General features: G+C 38.4%; 1 protein-coding gene across 1 annotated transcript in view; it reads right to left on the bottom strand.

Moving 5' to 3' along the window:
- The window catches only part of AP3B1 (adaptor related protein complex 3 subunit beta 1), a 262,282-nt gene extending 244,671 nt beyond the window's left edge, over positions 1-17,611 (bottom strand). The window contains exon 1 of the mRNA XM_053664477.1: positions 17,375-17,611. Coding sequence (XP_053520452.1) covers positions 17,375-17,502 — 128 coding nt within the window. The 5' untranslated portion in view covers positions 17,503-17,611. The remainder of the gene's footprint in view (positions 1-17,374) is intronic.
- Between the last annotated feature and the right edge of the window lie 2,359 nt (positions 17,612-19,970).

The raw sequence follows: 19,970 nt of genomic DNA on the forward strand, positions 1-19,970 counted from the left end.
TTCCAAGCTGTGTTAGTAAGATATGCCAACTCAAAGCTGGATCAATTATTTTAAGTTCTTTAGAAAAATAAAAACACAACTTTCCAAGGCCACAGAAGGCAAGTAAGTTTTCCATCTGATGAGTTTGGATCAGCTTTCTGCACAGGGAATTAAGGAAACCAATATGCAATCTCCATCTCAGATAAGAGATAGAGTGCTTCTGTCCCCGAAGCACTTGAAAATCTCCGTAACAACTCCCGTTTTCAGAAAGTCACATGGCGGTGTTAAAAGATGAAAAAGTTCTTGACATCCATCACACAACTGCACACTTTAAAATGATTAAGGTGGTAAGGTTAATGTTCTGTGTTTTTTACCACAATGAAGAAAAAAAAGTCACACGGTCCTGTCAAGTGTCCTGAGAAAGGCTATACAGGCCTGGAAAGAGAAGTCAAATTCCTACTTATGAATAGGATCTAACAGTGCAAATAAGTGAAGTCTATACAGTTCTCTGAAAGTTTGCCATCTGTTGAAAAACCACCATCATCTAAAAAAGTGGTCATTTTAAGAGATTAAGTTATTTTGCATGTAGTTTTAAATTTTTGAAAAATAATCCATATACTAGTGACCCAATTATATTAAAATTTTTTATCATGTTTACTACATTAATGAAAAAATTTTAAATATTAAGAATGCTAAGGAAAAAATCATTTGCTACGTAATACCAGGCCCCAGAATAGACAGCTGGTTATACATGTGTGTGCATTACATATACTTAGAAGCTATCTCTAACTTCCAGCACTTAACCACATTTTCTCTTTTAAAAACATGTTCAAGTATCCAATCACCTTGAGAAAAGCAATCTGTTATTTTATAATTGTTATAATGTCAGACAAACAAAAGCTATTTATGTGCTTCTAAGAACTATCTGTTTCTAATTGTACTTAGGTGACTTTTAATTAACCCTCCCATTTCTACTTGTTATGTTAAATGAGTCATCTGTGTTGATTTTATTAAAATACCTAAAAGTGTTTGTAAAATTCTTACTGTCCCTGAAGTTGGTAAGCTCAAACATTCAGAAGAGTGTTCCAGACTTCCAGATTTCAAGAACTAGGTTGAATTTGAACAAAAATTCTGGGTAATGACACACAGTTGCCCACATTTAGTCTGCCAAATAAAAACATTAGCAAAAACTGTCACCAGTTCATAAAAGATGATATAATAATTGTCACCATTTCAAAAAGATGATAGGAAGGATGTTTGCATTCCTCTGTGTGTTAGTACAGTAGCACCCATTTGTATTCCTTTTTTAGTAATCTGACTTGCTCTCATTATTTTGGGCTAATGTTCTTTAGATACTATGTTTTACTTTTTTATTCTCAAAATATTTTTTGCCCAATAGTATATTGACCTTTTCAATAACCACAAACATATCTCAAGAACAGACCTAATGAAATTTGATTACATCTAGTAAGTGTCATTACTTAGTCACAGACATCTATCTGTATATTGCTCTCAGCTCAATATACTCTCAAACACATACGTAGCAAACGTATCTACAAATATGTAACTACAGTCCAACATCACTCATGAAAATGTCCTTTTACCTTCCCAAATGTCCTCTTAACCCTTTCTCATTTAAGTCAACAGTTGTAACATTCCTCTAGTTAGGCTTAAAATCAAAGTCTTTGACTCCTCTCTCCTTCACTCAAATCTAGTTAATAATTAAAAGCTATAAATCCCTCTTACATGATGTTGCTCACAATTCCCTTCCTCTTCATTCCTTGCTTAAATCAACAGAGCCCAAACCATTATCGTATTACTCTTAGACTTTTTCAAAAAGTCTCCTTATGGTTCCTCTGTCCCCAGTTTTTCTCCAATCTGTTCTCAATACAACACAGGATTCATCTTCCCAAAACACCACCGCAGGAGCATTTGTAATCATCAACTCCTGTGCTTAGAATGGAAGTTAAAGTCCCACTTCCTTCACACTCTAGCCAACTGCTCCTTGAATATCACTGTCTACAGCTCCTTCCCATGAACTCCACTCTTTATATAAACAGGTTCACTCACTGTTGCCAGAGAAAAGCCAGAATGGATTACCCTCACACTTGGTTTTTCTATCTTTTTAAAAAATATATATTTTATTGATTACAGTTGTTCTATTCCCCCCTTCGTTCCCCTCCACCCTGCACGCCTCCTCCCCCACCATTCCCCCCTTTAGTTTATGACCATGTGTCTCAAGTCCTTTAGATTCTATATTTCCCCTACTATTCTTGCCCCCCATCTATTTTCTATCTACTGTCTATGCTACTTATTTTCTGTACCTTCTCCCCCCTTCTCCTCCTCCCACTCCTCTGTTGCTAACCCTCCATGTGATCTCCATTGCTGTGGTTCTGTTCCTGATCTAGCTGTCCTTTTAGTTTGCTTTTGTTTTAGGTGTGGTTGTTAATAACTGAGTTTGCTGTCCTTTCACTGTTCATCTTTTTTATCTTCTTTTTCTTAGGTAAGTCCCTTTAACATTTCATATAATAAGGGCTTGGTGATGATGAACTCCTCAAATTTGATCTTATCTGAGATACACTTTATCTGCCCTTCCATTCTAAATGAAAGTTTTGCTGGATAGAGCAATCTTGGATGTAGGTCTTTGGATTTCGTAACTTGGAATACTTCTTTGCAGCCCCTTCTTGCCTGTAAGGTCTCTTTTGAGAAATCTGCTGACAGTCTGATGGGAACTCCTTTGTAGGTGACCGTCCCCTTAGCTCTTGCTGCTTCTAGGATTCTCCATTTTAATCTTGGTTAATATAATTATGATGTGCCTTGGTGTGTTTCTTCTTGGGTCCAACTTCTTTGGCACTGTCTGGGCTTCCTGGATTTGCTGGAAGTCTATTTCCTTTGCCAGAATGGGGAAGTTGTCCTTTATTATTTGTTCAACTAAGTTTTCCACTGGTGGCTGTTCCTCTTCCCCTTCTGGTACTCCTATAATTCGGATTTTGGAGCATTTAAAGATGTCCTGGAGGTTCCTAAGCCTCTCATTTTTTTGAATTCTTGTTTCTTCATCCTTTTCTGTTGGGTCATTCTTTTCCTCTTTCTGATCCACTCCTTTGATTTTAGTCCCAGTTTCCTTTCCATTACTATTGGTTTCCTATGCATTTCCATTCATTTCAATTAGCTTAGCCTTCATATGTTGCTCTAATTTGTGACTAAAATCAACCAGTTCTGTGAGCATCCTGATCATCAGTGTTTTGAACTGTGCATCTGAAAGTTTGGCTATTTCTTCATCGCTTAGATTTCTGGGCTCTGGGGCTCTGAGTTGTTCTTGATCCATGTTTTGACCTGTTCATGCCTGTTACAAGTGAGGAGCGGAGCCTTAGGTGTTCACCAGGGCGGGGCCACCCAGGTAGCTGGTTGTGACGCTGTATGTGAGGGTGGGGTCAGAGAGGGACAACAGCGGTCTCCTCTATAGCTTCCCACCACTGGGGCCTGCACGGTCTGTCTCATCACTTGCTCCTTCACTGGTTTATCTGCACGTGAATGTGTGACCGTGGTCAGCCCTCAGTGCGTCGCCCAATGCTCCACACCTGAGATCCGCCCATTGCTGCCTTCGTGCTTGGGTCCCGTGCCTGGGGCGGTCCAGTGGATCTTTCCTGCCCGACCCCGCTCTGCTGCTGGCTCTGCCCCTCTTACTGGTTTGGCTGAAGGTTTCGTTGTTGTCAGACTTCCGTGTAGTTTAATTTTCTGTGGTTTGGTTGCGTTTTTGTTGCTAAAACATTGTTGTTTTTAAACTTGGTTGTGCGAGAAGGCACAGTGCTTCCACCTACGCCTCCATCTTGGCGGAAGTCCTCGGTTTTTCTATCTTTAATTTTTTCCTAATCCTGTGTCAAAGTTTAAATCAAAGTTTACCTTTTCTTGCAGCTCCAGCCTTTGGTGACAACTTTCTTCTTCACTATGTAGCACTTCTTACTCCATCTGACACTAAGCAAGTGCTAACCATTTTATTTTAATGTTAGTGATCTGACAGCTCAACTAGAGATAACGTACATGAAAATTTTTGATACACAGATTCATGACCCATGGAAAACTGGGAAGGAAGGAAGGAAGGAAGGAAGGAAGGAAGGAAGGAAGGAAGGAGGGAGGGAGGGAGGGAGGGAGGGAGGGAGGGAGGGAGGGAGGGAGGGAGGGAGGGAAGGAGGGAAGGAAGGAAGGAAGGAAGGAAGGAAGGAAGGAGGGAGGGAGGGAGGGAGGGAGGGAGGGAGGGAGGGAGGGAGGGAGGGAAGGAGGGAAGGAAGGAAGGAAGGAAGGAAGGAAGGAAGGAAGGAAGGAAGGAAGGAAGGAAGGAAGGAAGGAAGGAAGGAAGGAAGGAAGGAAGAAAGAAAGAAAGAAAGAAAGAAAGAAAGAAAGAAAGAAAGAAAGAAAGAAAGAAAGAAAGAAAGAAAGAAAGAAAGAAAGAAAGAAAGAAAGACCTCCGGAGTTCCAAAGCCCAGGAAGCATGAGGGAAGAGTCTGCATGGCACTTACAACACAGGAACTATAGCTCCAGTTTGGAAACTAAGAGCCCTCTGGGCAAACACACACCTTGGATGACAATGAGGACTCAAAATACAAAAGGAGAAACAGTACAAATATGTGGGCATGGAGTCTCATGGAAACTGAAGGTATGACCCATAAAGAGTGAACCTAAGAGTATCAGCATTCAGAGTTAGATGGGGTAAAGAGACAGTCCACACAAAAAGGCATTTAGAGTTCCAGTGATTCAGAGAAACCCCATCCAGAAACGGTTTCTGGTTGAATAACTGGAACCTGTATCTATAACCCTAGTGAACAGAAGTTTTATATGCATTTAGTGCAAACAATTGAGACAAAAGAGGCCTGAATTACATAGTGCTTGGAGATCTCTGCTGAGTGAGGGAAGGAGGGAAGGAGGGAAGGAGGGAAGGAGGGAAGGAGGGAGGGAGGGAGGGAGGGAGGGAGGGAAGGAAGAAAAGGAAGGAAGGAAGGAAGGAAGGAAGGAAGGAAGGAAGGAAGGAAGGAAGGAAGGAAGGAAGAAAGAAAGAAAGAAAGAAAGAAAGAAAGAAAGAAAGAAAGAAAGAAAGAAAGAAAGAAAGAAAGAAAGAAAGAAAGAAAGAAAGAAAGAAAGAGGCTCAAGTCTAGGAACAATGAGTGGTTTAGAACGGACAAAATTTAGACTTGATTCTACACAAAGGTTCAGTAGGCAGGGCAGAAGATGGGGCTAAATGTTCCTAGGAAGCCTGGAGGACTTATGAAGCCTTGAGGTATACAGAGGGAATGGCCTGAAAACCACAGACAATAAAAGAAATATAGCCCTGGCTGGTATAGCTCAGTGGATTGAGCACTGGCCTGCGAACCAGAGGATCGCAGTTCAATTCCCAGTCAGGGCACATGCCTGGGTTGCAAGCAAGTTCCCTGCAGGCCAGCTCCCAGCAGGGGACGCATTAGAGGCAACCATACATTGATGTTTCTCTCCCTCTCTCCTTCTCCTCTAAAGATAAATAAATAAATATTTTTTAAAAAAATGGAAGTCACTGACCTGTCCATTTAAAAAATAATAATAATAATAATAATAAAATAAATATAAAAATATAAGGTATTATTACTGTCATTATTACAATTATGATGCTGGTCTGTATCCCCCAAGGCAAGAGCAGAAGCTGCACAGAGTGGCCACACAACAAAGGTTTGGCAATCATGGCAATGGTTATGTAGTGGCAGTGACAAATGACCAAAGAACTGCTACCATCTCCAACAATCACTTAGGCATATTTATGTCCTGCCTTGTTCCATAACTTCAATTTAAGGGGGATAATCAATCATTTATAATATATAGCAAGACTTTAACATTTTAGTGGGAAAAGGAAAAATAAGGAAATTAAAATAGAGGCAAGAGTTAGGTTAATACCCAAAATGCTTGCCACCACGGTCTATACACTTGCAAGCTGCAAACCACAATTTCTTTGTAAGTTTTCTAGCAGTCATTGTATAATGATTCACAGTATCAATAAATAAAGGGGAAAGGGAAGATCTCAGAAGAAATAATTAATTCTGATACCAGATTCAATGCATCCACAGAGAAAGCATCTTCAAAAATGACCACTCCTGAGCTTAGCTACCCCTGTTCATCCTTGCTGTTGTCGTCTATCACTCATCCACTCAATTAAGATGTTTCAGCCACTGGCCATTATTATGAGTGACTTGGAAACCCATCCAGTAGAATGATATCTGTAAGTTCCCTGTCCTAATCACTTTGCTGATTTTCACCTCCAGGCAATTTCAGCTCTTCACTGCCATAGTCATACCCTAAATCATAACCGTACCTTGTGAACACCCAAAATTACTCAATCTCTGCAATATTAAGTTCGCACACGCCTCTCTCTGATCACAGTCTCCTGTCCCTCTACCACTCTCACTCAGTGAGTCCCGATATACCAATTCCTTTTACTTAAAGACTCCTATTCCCCTGCTCCCTCGATTTGTTTTCCTTTCAGCCTCCTATCTTCACTTCTTCCCCACTCCAGCTTAGACACCATGTGTATAATCACTTCAACATCTTTCTTACCAAGACCCTGAACTTGCCAAACTGTCATTCACAGCACCCTCCTAGCAAAACCTCAATTCTGCATCATAAATTGACCATTTTCTTCACATCCAGGCAAAGACTGCCAAGCACTGCTAGAGAAAAAGATCAGACTGTTGACAGTATAAATCAATGTCCTCTTACCTCAACCAGGCAAGCCCACAATATCACCCAAAAAGCCTCCCTGGTTTTCTCTGTCAGAAGGCCTTCCCACTGTCTGCAGCAGCTACTTCAGACCTCTCCTCAGACTGTATCCTTTCTACTTCCCTGGCCCATTCTCATCAGATGTTCTAACCATTTTCCCCTCTTGTTAACAAAAGACTATAAATTAAGCCTTCAAATCATTCTTTCCTTCTTTTCTCTGCTGTGCTCTAGATCTCTCCCTCCTTTGTTTTCTGACACCCTTCTCTATTGCCTTCTTCCAGCCAGCGTTTACTCATTCTCAACTCTCTCCAACCCTTAAAACTAAAGCTCCTCAGACTCCATGTGTCCCTACAATTCCACCCTTTCTCCACCCCTGACAACCAGAGATCTTTGGAGAAGTGGTCTTCCATCACCCACTTCTCATCGCCCTGCTGCAGTGAACTCCCCTAACACTGCTGTCACCAGCACCAAGTTCACCAACAACTGCCTCGTGACTAAATCCAAGAAAGGCTTCCCCTGACTTTATTCTACTAGACTGCTTACCAGCAGCTGGCACTGCTGATTGACTCCTTCCTAAAACTTGGTTCCTTTGCTTTCTATTAAACTGAAACAGAAAAAATGAGAAATGAGCTCCTTCTTTAAGAGACCACTTTAAAGCAATACAATATCTGGTTAGCAGGAGCAAAGATTAAATATAAAGCTTAAAACAAATATATTTCACTACCTATACTATTATAATCATTATTCCCAAATCCTTGACAATCACACAAAATCTACCTAGTGCTTATTGATCTGTTTTATGTGGTGCACATTAAAGATACTTCATATAATTTAATAGTTTCAAATGCTGTGAGATATGATTCAGAATATAGTATGAAATGTAAGAATAACTTGAAAATTAGAAACATAAAGCAGCTGTCAATGTAGAAATTAACCATGGTTCTAAAATTGTAACGTTGAACTCGCCTAATCTTATGGTGTTACAACAGTAATACTTATTATGTATGCATCAGGCACTGTTAACTATTTATATATGTTAAATCTTTTAATTCTCAAAATAACTCAGTGAGTGTAGGTACTATTATCATCCTCATCTGCTTTAACAGATGAGAAAACCAAGGCTATACAGTGGTAAAGTAACCTGCCCAAGTAGCACTTATTAATTCTGTGACAAATTATCACACTCAGGCAGAGCAGCTCCAAAGCAGGTGTGCTTAAGCATCACCACACTGTCTCAACAAACCACAATAAACAATTCATCTGCCATCTTCCTCCTACAGAAGTACAAAGTGAGTTTGATTCTTTTTGTAAATCTTAAACGCAATGCAAAACATCTGTTTGTATAATCAACTTCAAGTGTTTCCCCAACTTCCTTCTTCTTGGTTTTCTAAGTGAGCTTTAACTGTCCCACTCCCTTCAATGTCGACTTTACTAGGATTCCACCTTGGCCTCCTCTCATGCCACACAGCTTCCCTTCAATGCCTCCCACAATCACCTATCAACTGATGACTCCCAAATCTCCACTGCCCAAGTGCCTCTCCTGAGTGCCACAGCTGTGAATCTAACTGCTCAGGGGCTGCCCACCTATCACCTCAACCAAATGCAGCAGGTCTAACAGAGAACGCAACACTTCTCCCTCCAAACTTGCCTGTTTTCTGTGTTTCCAATATCACAGAATACTTCCACTACTCATATCGTTGACCAGTCTAGACACCAAGTGCAGCCAGAGTGACCTTTCTAAAATGTAAATCTATGTTGTCCCTCTACTTAAAATCCTTGGGTAGCTCCTTACTGTGCAGACCTTCATGATAAAGTCTAAATTTCTGAGCATGGTATACAAGACCCTTCATACTATGGGTTCTGATTACCTGTCAACCGTCTTTCATCAGTCCCTCATTTCCCTCCAACCCTGTGCCTCAGCTATACCGAATTTCTTCTGTCCCCTAAAATAAGCCCTAAGTCCTTGCCTCTAAACAAGTGGTGTCCAACAGAATGTTCTGTGAACTGGAAATATTCTTTATGTACGCTATCCAATGCAGTGACTGCTAGCTACATTCAGCACATAAAAATGTGGCTAGTGTGATTTGGAAACTGAATTTTTTTTTATTTTAATTTAAATAGTCACATGTGGCTCGTGGCCACTGTACTGGCCACTCTCTAAACCTAGCTCTAAACCTATGTATATGCTATTTCATCTGCCTGGTATACACAGATATGTACGAAAAGCCCTGGTCAGTACTAATATCTAACAAAACATTATTAGTATTGATTCTTTTATTACATCATTACTTTTATTTATGTAGTTAATTAATAAGGTCCCGTTCTACACATGACTATTTAAAGCCTTCAGTGGAGCTAGCTATATAACTTCATTTTGTATACATAGCTGTTTACTTTTCTAACAGTTCAGTGCTTCTTCTCAGACAGTGGCTTAATTACAATTTGTCCTAAAAGGGCTATCACTTTAAGAAATCAATAAGCTCCATATATTAGTGAATAAAAAGAGCAAATTATAATGCCATATTACACTACAAAAGCACATAGCTTTGCTTCAAAAAATACATAGTATATATATGCATAAGAAAAAAGACTGGAAGATTCATATCATGTTAACTGATTCTAAATTTTGAAACTCAGGTGGTTATTTTTTAGCTAATCTGTATTTGATAAATTTTCTGTAAGGAAAAAGGGCTAACAGTCTAGCGATTCCCTTCTCTCTGCTGCAATGTCAATTTTCCCTATTCTTCATCAGATAGTTCCATCACCAAACAAAATATCCTTTCTCTCATTAAAAAAAAATCCCTTGACATGGAATTCCCTTCCATTCTATTGCTCTGCTCCCCTCCAAACTAATATATATACTACCTACACTTCTTTTTCCTTTCTCTCTTGAATCTACTCCAGCCAGACTTTCAACCCCACCACTGTACCTAGCCCCACTACTGTAACCTAAATGGCTTGTCAAAGTCACCAGTCTTCCATATACACAAATCCAAAACTCATTTGTCAGGAATCATCTACTAACCCCATTCATACACTTGACACATTACTCCAGGAATGGTGATCTCCTTTTTTTTACTCACTCCCTTGCTGTCTCATCTAATCCATGATATTTAATACCATCTATAACCTAATGGCTCCCAAACTTGTATCTCAAACCTGACTCCTAGATTTATGTATCCAAATGCCTATTTAATATCTCCACTTGGATGCCTAACACACCTCTGAAACTTAACATGCTCAAGCTCTTCATCCCCTTCCCTCTTTAAAGTCCCCTTCACACAATTTTCCTCATTTTAGTTGACAACAATTGCAAACCTCCAGCTCTTTAGGCAAAAAAACCTTGTGTTCATAATTGACATATTTTTTCTCTCATATACCACATCCAAACCATCAGCAAATTTTATTGGCTCTACCTTCAAAACACTGTATATCCAGAATTCAACCATTTATCTCCACTACCACCCAACTGAATTAGTCATCATCTTCTCCTTGCCTAGATGGATTATTACAATAGCCTCCTTGCCAGTCTTCTTGCATCAGATCTGCTCTCTACTAGAAGTTCAGGAGGCAAAAGGTATCCATTTAAAGAGTAAACTGGATCATCTCACATCTCTGTTCAAAACCCTCCTGTGACTGCCTTTCTCACTCAATCAGTGATTCTCACTCAGTCCTTACAACAGTTTACAAAGCCCAAACCAACCTGGTTCCTCACTCCTCTGACCTCACCTACTGACCTGTCCCTCCTCTTCCTTCACTCTACTCCCACTACTCTGGCCTCTCTGTTGATCCTCACGCAGGTCAGAAATTCTCCCGCCTCACAGCCTGATCCCTTCTTACTGAGCTGTCTTCCCCAGACATCTGCATGTCACTCCCTCACCTCCTTCAGGTACATGCTCTACTAACAATTTTCAAATTTGTTTCAAATTTTCCTGACCCTGCTTTCTCAAATGCAACCCAACCCCCACCCTACATCCCTGCTTTATCTTTCTCTATAGTGCTCCTTGTCATCAAATGACCAACCATATATTGATTTTTTATGGCCTATCTTCATTCCACTAGAATGTATGTTCCATGAGAGCAGGCATTTTGTTCACTGCTTAATCCTTAGCACCAGGAACAGCGCAGGGCATACAAATGGCACTCACATTTGTCATATCAATAAACTACTTCCATAATTTTTAAAGTCTCAAAAAAAAAAAACAAAAGAAATGAACAAGCAGGTCCAAAGCATCCTAGACCTTTTCAAAGCAAAACAAAAAAAAAATTAACTGACACACAACAGGCACTTAACAGCTACTCACTAACTTCTAAATACCCATTCTGCTCAAACCCTCCAATGGCTTGTCTTCTCTCTTAAAATAAAATCCCAAGGTTTTCAAGGTCCTACATAATCTGGTCCCCTCATCTTCTACTCTGCCCTTACCTCTCTGCCTTCACAGTACTGACTTCCCTCTCATCCTTCATCACTCCATTCTTAACCAAGGCTTTAAGAAACTTTGAGAAAAACCATTCTTAGGATACCCATTCTCTGGGTGAAATGCAGCTCTGCCAACCCATAATTTTGGAAACAGCCTTATTCAATAGTCTCTCCCTTGTCCAGCTGCCATGCTAACTCACTCAGCTGAAGGATTAAAGACACTGGCCTTCCACTTAGATCAGTTCCTATGACAAATACAAATAATGAGCCCTTCAATAAGCAGACATTGACCATTAATTGTTCACTTTCATAGATCTATAACTCTTTCCAGCTGATAGGCTAAATAAGTCTTCCCTAAGCATACAAACCAAAGAATGTTATTCATAGTAAAATGAAATATATGAAAATCATTCCTTCTTGATTACTCTACCTTGGGCTTTTCACTTTAAATTTTGAATTTGGACTGCAGGCAATTTGTTTTTGTCAGCAGTTCATTTATATACACAACTGCAATATTGTCAAATTATTTCACTATAATACATTTGTCATTCCATGAGCAGTTTAAGTTTTCATGCAGTAAAAAAGAACATTTCAACCAACCATCTGTCTGCCTTTTTTTTGTTCTAATCATTCAGTTCTAGTACTGCTGTTCTAAATCCTCCCCCCCAAAAAATTTAATTAATATATTTCACATTATGATACTTAATGGTGATGCTTCGAATTTAAGTATTCCAGATTTCCTCCTCGAATTTCACTAAAGCAGTGATCTTAAAATAACATACCCTACATCAAGAGATGAACATCTTTTTGGCTGAATATTTATTAAGATAAACTGTAAAAGTCAGAACTAACTCTCCTCCAAGAAGAAAAGCAAGACAAGCAAATAAAATGAAAGACTTTTACAATCTGTTGGAAAGTAAGACTCTGCTTACAGGCAGTATTTCATCAATTTTTAAATGGGTAAAAATCTCATTTAATTTTAAGTGTATTTCAAGAATTAAATTATAGAAGCCCTACTGCAGCATGAAGTGACAATCCTTAACTTCGGCAGTGAGCCCTTTGTAAAACTAGCCGTGTTATTTCTGTAAAGACAAAACTAAGTAAGTTCGTCTAACTTGGAAGGCACTGCACATGCCATTACAGTTTCTTCTTTCAATAGCTATGTTGGAAAAAAGACAGTAAGTGAAACATCAATAAAACATTGTAATTGGCTAATATTTTATGTGCTTTTTGTAAGTAAAATAAAGTAGGATTCAGTTTACATAGTGTATAACATGGCAAATAGTTAACATCTCCAAAACTAGGTCTAGTAATCATAAATTTCAACCCACTAGGCAGAATTAACAAAACAAACCAAACAAATCAGCTAACAAAACTGTAGTCATCAGAACTCAAAGAATTTAACTCTTTTGAACTTGAAGATGATGGAAGCGACAACAGTATGCTATAGAAATCCTTAGTGGATTACATTCTCATACCTGCAACCCTGGTCTCCTGAGCACATCAGTGAGAAATAGTAGGACAAGTAAAAAGAAAGTGGAACAAACGTAAAACCACTCACGCTATAAAAGTGTTAAGTAAAAAAAATTATAAAAATATGGTATAGACCCTAATTAAAATTATTATAAATAAAATGGAAACAATCGCCAAAAAATCAAGTTTAAAAGCCCATATAAGTGAGACACAATGACTTTTTAAGGTATGACCAAAATAATGTGTTACTATTAATAAAATAATTTCATCTATGACTAGTTTATCTTTATTTTTAATAAAGTAAACTCAAGAACATCCCTATAAAAAGGTTATGTTCATTCAGCTGTATGTCTACAACCTTCGTGAAAGAGAAAAAAATTGACAGAGCCATAGATTTGCTGTAATTACAAACAAACCACAGATCCTTGTAATCTTCCTAGGAAACGCCACGGACAAACACTGATATTAATAAAAGTTAAAGGGTTATATGTAATGTAATTTTCACGGCTGATGTTGTAAAGTTGACAGTAAATAAAATTTAAGTTAAAATAAGCTAGGCTTTATTAATGCAATGTAAACCACTGATGTAGTGCTGACTACATCGTAACTACAGGATGTAGCATGACTACAGGAAAGCATGCAGCCCCTTGTTTGGGTCCAAATCAACTCTGTGAATCTAAACAAAAGAAAAATCCACCCCAATTACAGCAGGGACTAAAAATGCTACCTTTCAAGTATTTCATGTGATACTGCACTAGTAAATTCCTGGTTCCTCAGGTCACTTTTTAAATATTAAACCCAATGGCCTCTTTTCAGCCTTTATTCTATTTGCCTTCACCATGCAACTCCTAACATAGTGGAACATTTCCTCTTACTGTCCCCTTAGCTTCGTTTTTAACCTTCCTCTGGTTTCCAACCCCTCTGAGCACTCTCTCCCTACCTAGGTCTTCTTCCATTCACACCTTAAATGCAGGGACTTGTCTACACTGCCTTCTCTTCTAACAAGAAAAGTTCTCCCTGGATGATTTCATCCACTCCTGTGCTTTGATTACTACCTACAATTATAAATGTTGATGCCCTAATCTCTGTATCAGCCGAACATGCATTTTCTTTCGAAGCTCTCCTGGTTCCTACACACTTTGCCTGAAGAGCTCCCCTTTCCTCCCTCTGGGAAATACCTTTTCAGGCTTTAAGACTTAAAATGTCACCACTTCAGTAAAACTTTCACCAGCTTTTCCAAATAGTGTTAGTTAATATTCTCATTTAGAAACTATTTCAACTATACCATCTTATGAGAATCTCACCAAATAGGCAAGCATTATCATACCCTTTGTAAAAATAAGGATGCTGAAGTTTGAAGAGATAAAGCCACTTGAACGGGCAACATTACAAGTGAAAACAATTAACTTAAATCTAGATCTTCCCTAGGACCAACGCTCTAAACCACTGAGATGCTCTCAAAAGGAGAGAGATTAGATAACTTAATAGTCTTACTAGTCTTAAGAAAAATTCATTAGTCTTATGCATTTCTTTCTAGAAATTAATTCCTAAATAAATGTTTAATCCAGAAATAAAATTATTAAAATTATTTTTAAATTTAACACATAGCCAAGTGATAAAAATAAAAAAGGAGTTTAACTGTTTAAGACAAAGAAGGAAAATGATTTAGGAAACTAAAAGAAATAAAAATTTACAACAGTATCAAAAGAAAGAAATACCAAAAAAATTAATTCTTCACACTTTAAACGAAGAAACTGAAAACCATGAAGCCAATATTCTAACACACAGGGCTGGTTAACCAATAAATGATGTATAGGATCTTTCATAAAACCATCTAAATCTCCCTAATTCTGGTTTTGTTTAAGGAGGGAAGGGGAGAAATAAGATTAATAAATGAGATTAAATTCTGAAAACAAAACCATCAATAATCCTGTGACCAGGAAGTGATTAGGCATCTTGGAAATGAGCAGTGAAGCATCAAAGGACACACTGCCCTAGAACCAGAGGCCAAAGAGAACACTGGAGGGGGTCAGAGAGTTGAAACTACCATTTTGCAGCCATTGTGGCAAAGACTGGTTGAGAAGATTCATCAGATACAGGGGGTGGTAATTTAATAAGAAGCAGGACATCTGCATGGTCTCAAAGGGTCTTCCCCATAGATAAATTACTGAAAAAATAAAATAGCTGGACAATAATCATGAAGATGGGCATCCTACGTCTCCGGATGCAATAGTCTGAGAAGGCCACACATCACCTATGGTAGTACTATGGCCAAGGACACATAACATGAATCTAAAGAGGAAACACCACTAACATTGATTTCCGAGCTATAAAGTAATTGGCTTACATTCTTCAAACCCCAAAGTAGTGAAAAACAAAGGCTAAGGAACTAGACCAGAGTAAAGAAGATTAAAGAGATTAGACAAATAAATGAAATACAGGCCCCCAGATAAAATTCTGTACTAGAGGGGGGAAAAAAGGCTAAAATACAAATTATTTCTTGGAACAAATGACAACACTGGATTACCAACTGTAAAATGTACTGATGTTAAATTTCCTGAATATAACAGTATGTAGTTGTGTATCTTTAGTCTTAAAACACACACACACACACACACACACACACACTAAGGTATTAAGAATAAAGGGACATGATGTATACAACCTAGTCTCCAAAGGTTCAGAACACATAATGTGAATGTGTATATGTGTCTGTGTGCATAGGGAGGGGGAGAAACAGAGAAATAAAGCAATGTAGCAATTTTTAAACTTGTTGAGTTTGCATAGGGAGTAGTTATCTGTACTAGCAACTTTTTGTAAATTTGAAACCATTTCTGAGTAAACCATCAAAAACTAGAGTGAAAAAAACAGGGTAAGCTTTTAAATTTTTTTACATATATTTTGTTATTTTTAAGCAAAAAATATCACCAATTTTTAAATGAGTGAATATAGGCTCAAAAAAAGATTAACTGACCACTTCCAGAACAAGAGTCTACTTGTTTCTTATACAACCCCATTATGTTACAGTTCAATGGCCAAACTGTTTCTAATTCCTGGTAACTTCAAGGTCTACACTGTCTACAGCTACTACTCAAAACTTTAAACTTTTAACGAGTTGCATGCATTCTCTAATAAAAGCACCATAAATTTCATCAAGTATAAAGCAGTATAACAAAGTGCTTGAAAGAATGAGCTCTTAGGGTATCTGGGTTCAAATTTAAACAGTACAGTGTTGTAGCTTGTATGTGTATTAGATGTTGGACAAATTAATCACTTGTACTCCAATTTCCTAACTGGCAAAGTGGGATCAGTATCCAGTAACAAGCAATAGGATTGTTAGGAGCACTGAATGAGATAATAAAGGTAAAGTATTGCGCGTAAATGTGCAAGCGCTAAATAAATGTTAGCTATTTTCATTCATTCAATTTTTTTAGCTATTTTTATTTTAAATCCAACCTGTTTAGTCACCTCAACAACACTGGTCATAGTCAAACCCATAGATCTTTTTTTTTCCAAATCAGACCCAAATGAGACAAAATAGAAAATCAGAGCTCAAAGAGAAAAACATGTTAAATGTTCACAAGCCATAAGTGATTAATTGTAAGCAAATCACATGCAAGACAGAAACAAACTTACAGGTTAACTCAACAGCTGAAACCTTTTGCTAATAAAACTGAAGAGCTGCAACAAGTTCCTTGTTAGAACAATAATACATCATTTAAGTGCACAGAATGAAAAATGAAAAGAAATTTTCTTACTTTTAAACTCCTCTAACCTGAGAATAAGGTGGAAAAAAATTATTCTACAAGCTGTACATAAGATTTCAATCCGCTTAAAAGAGTCAAAATGTCACCCAAATTTCAACTACTATAGGACTTTAGAGACTGCCCTATCTTGTTAGAAAATTTTAAATTAAAATTTACCGCTATACCCTTCTGACAACCGTCAAAGTCACAAGCATAGGTACTTTAATTTAGCATCTAGTGACAGCCTAACATGTGGCCATAGTGTGTAGTACTGAAAGATTAAAAATAAGTGTAAAAATGATTACAGTAAAATATACAGTTACTGTGATTCTACATGTTTAAACCCTTCTCCCAAAATAAAACAATTTGGGACTGTTTTCTTCCCATTTTTCGGTGGTAACTGAATAACTTTTACTAACTTTTAAAAAACAGTGTACATTTGTTTTTAATAACTAAATACTCTCTACTCATATGCTTATTATTGTTTGAGATGGGGAGTAGTCTGTAATGCAAAAGAAACTGCCCTAGAACATTAATGTCTGTGTAAACCAGTGTGTCTGTTCATTAAGCGCCGGAACACTTCCTTGCTCCTGCTCTTCAACTGTCTCGGAAAAGCAACACTCACACTCCAAACTTCCCTCTCAACCCCCACTCTTTCAGCCTACTGTGTAAATTTCTCCGAGTCTGATCCAACAACCATTAAATTTGCCAGAAGCGTACGTTCAGATTTAAGATTCCCGTGTCCCAGACCAACTCAATCAGAGTCTTTGGGGATGGAACTTAAGTTCTCCAAATGGTTCTTCTTCACCAAAGTTGAAGACGACGAGAGACCCCTACACACTGTCTCCGCAACTCCCCAACCACTCCCACTACTCCCAGCTGTGACCCTACCCCACCCACCGGCAGGATACTAACCCCCCGGCAGTCTCCGGGCCACCCGACTCCTCTCCGGGAGCCCTTGCCCGCTCCTCTGGGGTCCCCAGCTCCCCGATCCCTTCCCCGCACCCCAAACCTTTATCCTCACTTCTTCAGATCGCTGCTAAAGAGGCCGAAAGCACCGGAGGGGGAAATGGTTGAGGTCGCCTCCTGACCCAGCTCTGTTGCCTCCCCTCCCGCGGAATGCTCATTATAAGCGAAGCTGTTGCTGGTCATTGCTGCGGCGCTGGCGAGGGTCTGCGTAGTTCTGCGGGGCGTTCTCCCGGAGAAGCTCCTTTCCGTAGGACACGGAACAAAACTAGTTCTTGTGCGGAGGGGCGCGCGCAGGCGCTTCCGGACTCGTCACGGTTCCCCGAGCCGACGGGGCGGCCCACCCCCTGCGCATGCCCAGTGTGCAAGACGGCCGGAGCCCACCGCTGGCCCCTCCAGGGCCGACCTGGATCTTCCTTCTCCGGGTTTTTGAGGTAGCTGAGAGTCTCAGACCCTGCGGGTGCGCTGGGAGGACGTTGCGTTTGCAGAGGGCTGGAGTCCGGACTTTTAAAGTTTCATAAAAGGGAGGTACCCATTGTACCCATTTTGATCTGTTAAAGGAGGTTCCCAGAGCCCCAACACCTCTTTGTTTGGCTCCTGCTGTAAACCAGAAGCTTTCGTATTTCTTCTGAAACGCCATTTAACACGACCCATCAACTTTCCTAAACACATCACGATCCCTTTCCCTTTCGGGGCTGGTTTCTCCCCACTCCGCACCACCCCCCACCGCGGCTGCCTCCAGCCAGCGTGGCACTGCTTCCACAGCCACCCCCACACAACCTTTATCCCCTAGTTTTCCGCTTTTATGAAAACTCTCTCTCCCCTGCGTTTTGTAAGACGAGCGTGACTGGTATCCAAGCCTGAATTTTTTTAATACAAAAGTTATAGACTTTCTAATTAAAATACTAAAAAATATGAAATGCAAACATTAAAATTACCCAGTAGCTTTTACACAATTAAAGAATTTTAACATTAATAAACGTATTATACTTATATAACTACATATACATATAGCTATTGTAAATTAATAACACTATCAGCTTTCTGATTTAAAGAAATATTTAGCAACCTGGAAACACTCTTACTGTGTCTATGCCTATGCCAAAAGGTATATATGTTATGTTAAAATACCTCCACAAAATATACAAAGTAAAACATATTTAATAGTGAAACACTAAGGGCATTCCTCCTAAAGTCAGAAAAAGGACAAATATGCCTATTAACACCATTATTATTGAACATTGTTTTATGGGTTCTAGTTAATGCAATAGAACAAGAAAAAAGTGGTGAAAAAGAAGAGAGAGGTTATAATATTTACAGATATGATTGTCTTGTCGCACAACCTAAAATTATTAGACATTTAAGTTGATTCAGCAGAATAGCCAGATTCAAAACCCAACAACACTCTTACACATTGATAATATCTAATTAGAAATGTAATTTTTAAAAGATCCCATAGACAAAACAGATAAGCTTTTAGAAATGTATAAAACCTAAGTGAAGAAAAACCATAAAACTTTATAGCTTAAATGTGGAGTATGGAGGAGAAGACCTAAAAGGACAGTATATATTTCTAGATAGGAATATTCAAGTAAATCTATATATGTCATGAAGTTACAGGAAAAATTCTCACTTTTTTAGACAAATTGAACCTAAGTTCTCTGGGAGGAATAAATGTAACGTAAAGCAAAAAAAATGTTTTTGAAGAAAAAGCCTGATGAAGAAATTACCCTACTAGTCATTTAAACTATAGAGATACTGTAATTTTAAAGTTTGGTATCATTCTCAAGAGTAGATAGAGTGGTACAATAGGATAGAAACCAACTCAGATACACACAAGTATCGACATATGTCAAACGTAACATTTCAGATCGCTTAGGAAATAATATATTAATAAATGATACTAGGACGATTAATTAGTTAACTATGTGGCAAAAAATAAAGTTAGATCTCTGTATTACCATATTTTGCCATATATAATGTGCATCCATGTTTTTGGCCCAAGCTTGCAGGAAAATAATCTTTCATTTTAATTTTTAATTCAATTTTTATTTATTTATATTTAGATACCTGTCTTTTGTATTATTAAGGAATTTTAGCATTTATTTTTTAATATATTATGGTAAACAAATAGTATGTAACAAATAATTACAAAACACAACAACAGATGCAAGGTATTCCAGGTACTACCCATTTATAATTCACATCCTTATTTTTCCCTCAAAAAATTTGGGCCAAAAATGCTCATTATGCATGGCAAAATATGGTAGTTCCCAATGACTGCTGTAACAAATTTCCATAAATTTAGTGGCTTAAAACAGCAAAAATCTATTCTCTTAAAATTCTAGAGTCCAGAAGTTTGAAATTAAAGTGCACAATCTAAGGTACCAGCAGGGCCACTTTTTCCAGAACCTCTAGGAGAGAGGCAGTTCCTTGCCATTTCTTGCTTCTAGAGCTGTATATTTGTATTCCTTGCATTCATTGGCTTTTGGCCCCTTTCTTCTATCCTTTAAAACCAATTGCATAACACCTTGAAATCTCTGCTCTGTCTTCATATTGCTTAGCCCCAATCTGTGTCAAACCTCCTCTGTCCCCCTCTTGTCAGGATACATGTGAAAATATTTAGGGCCCACCCCCAAAATTTAGGATAATCT

Source organism: Artibeus jamaicensis, unplaced genomic scaffold (genome assembly GCF_021234435.1).
Source record: "Artibeus jamaicensis isolate MK-2021 breed Jamaican fruit bat unplaced genomic scaffold, CSHL_Jam_final contig_373, whole genome shotgun sequence".
NCBI classification, from domain to species: Eukaryota; Metazoa; Chordata; class Mammalia; order Chiroptera; family Phyllostomidae; genus Artibeus; species Artibeus jamaicensis.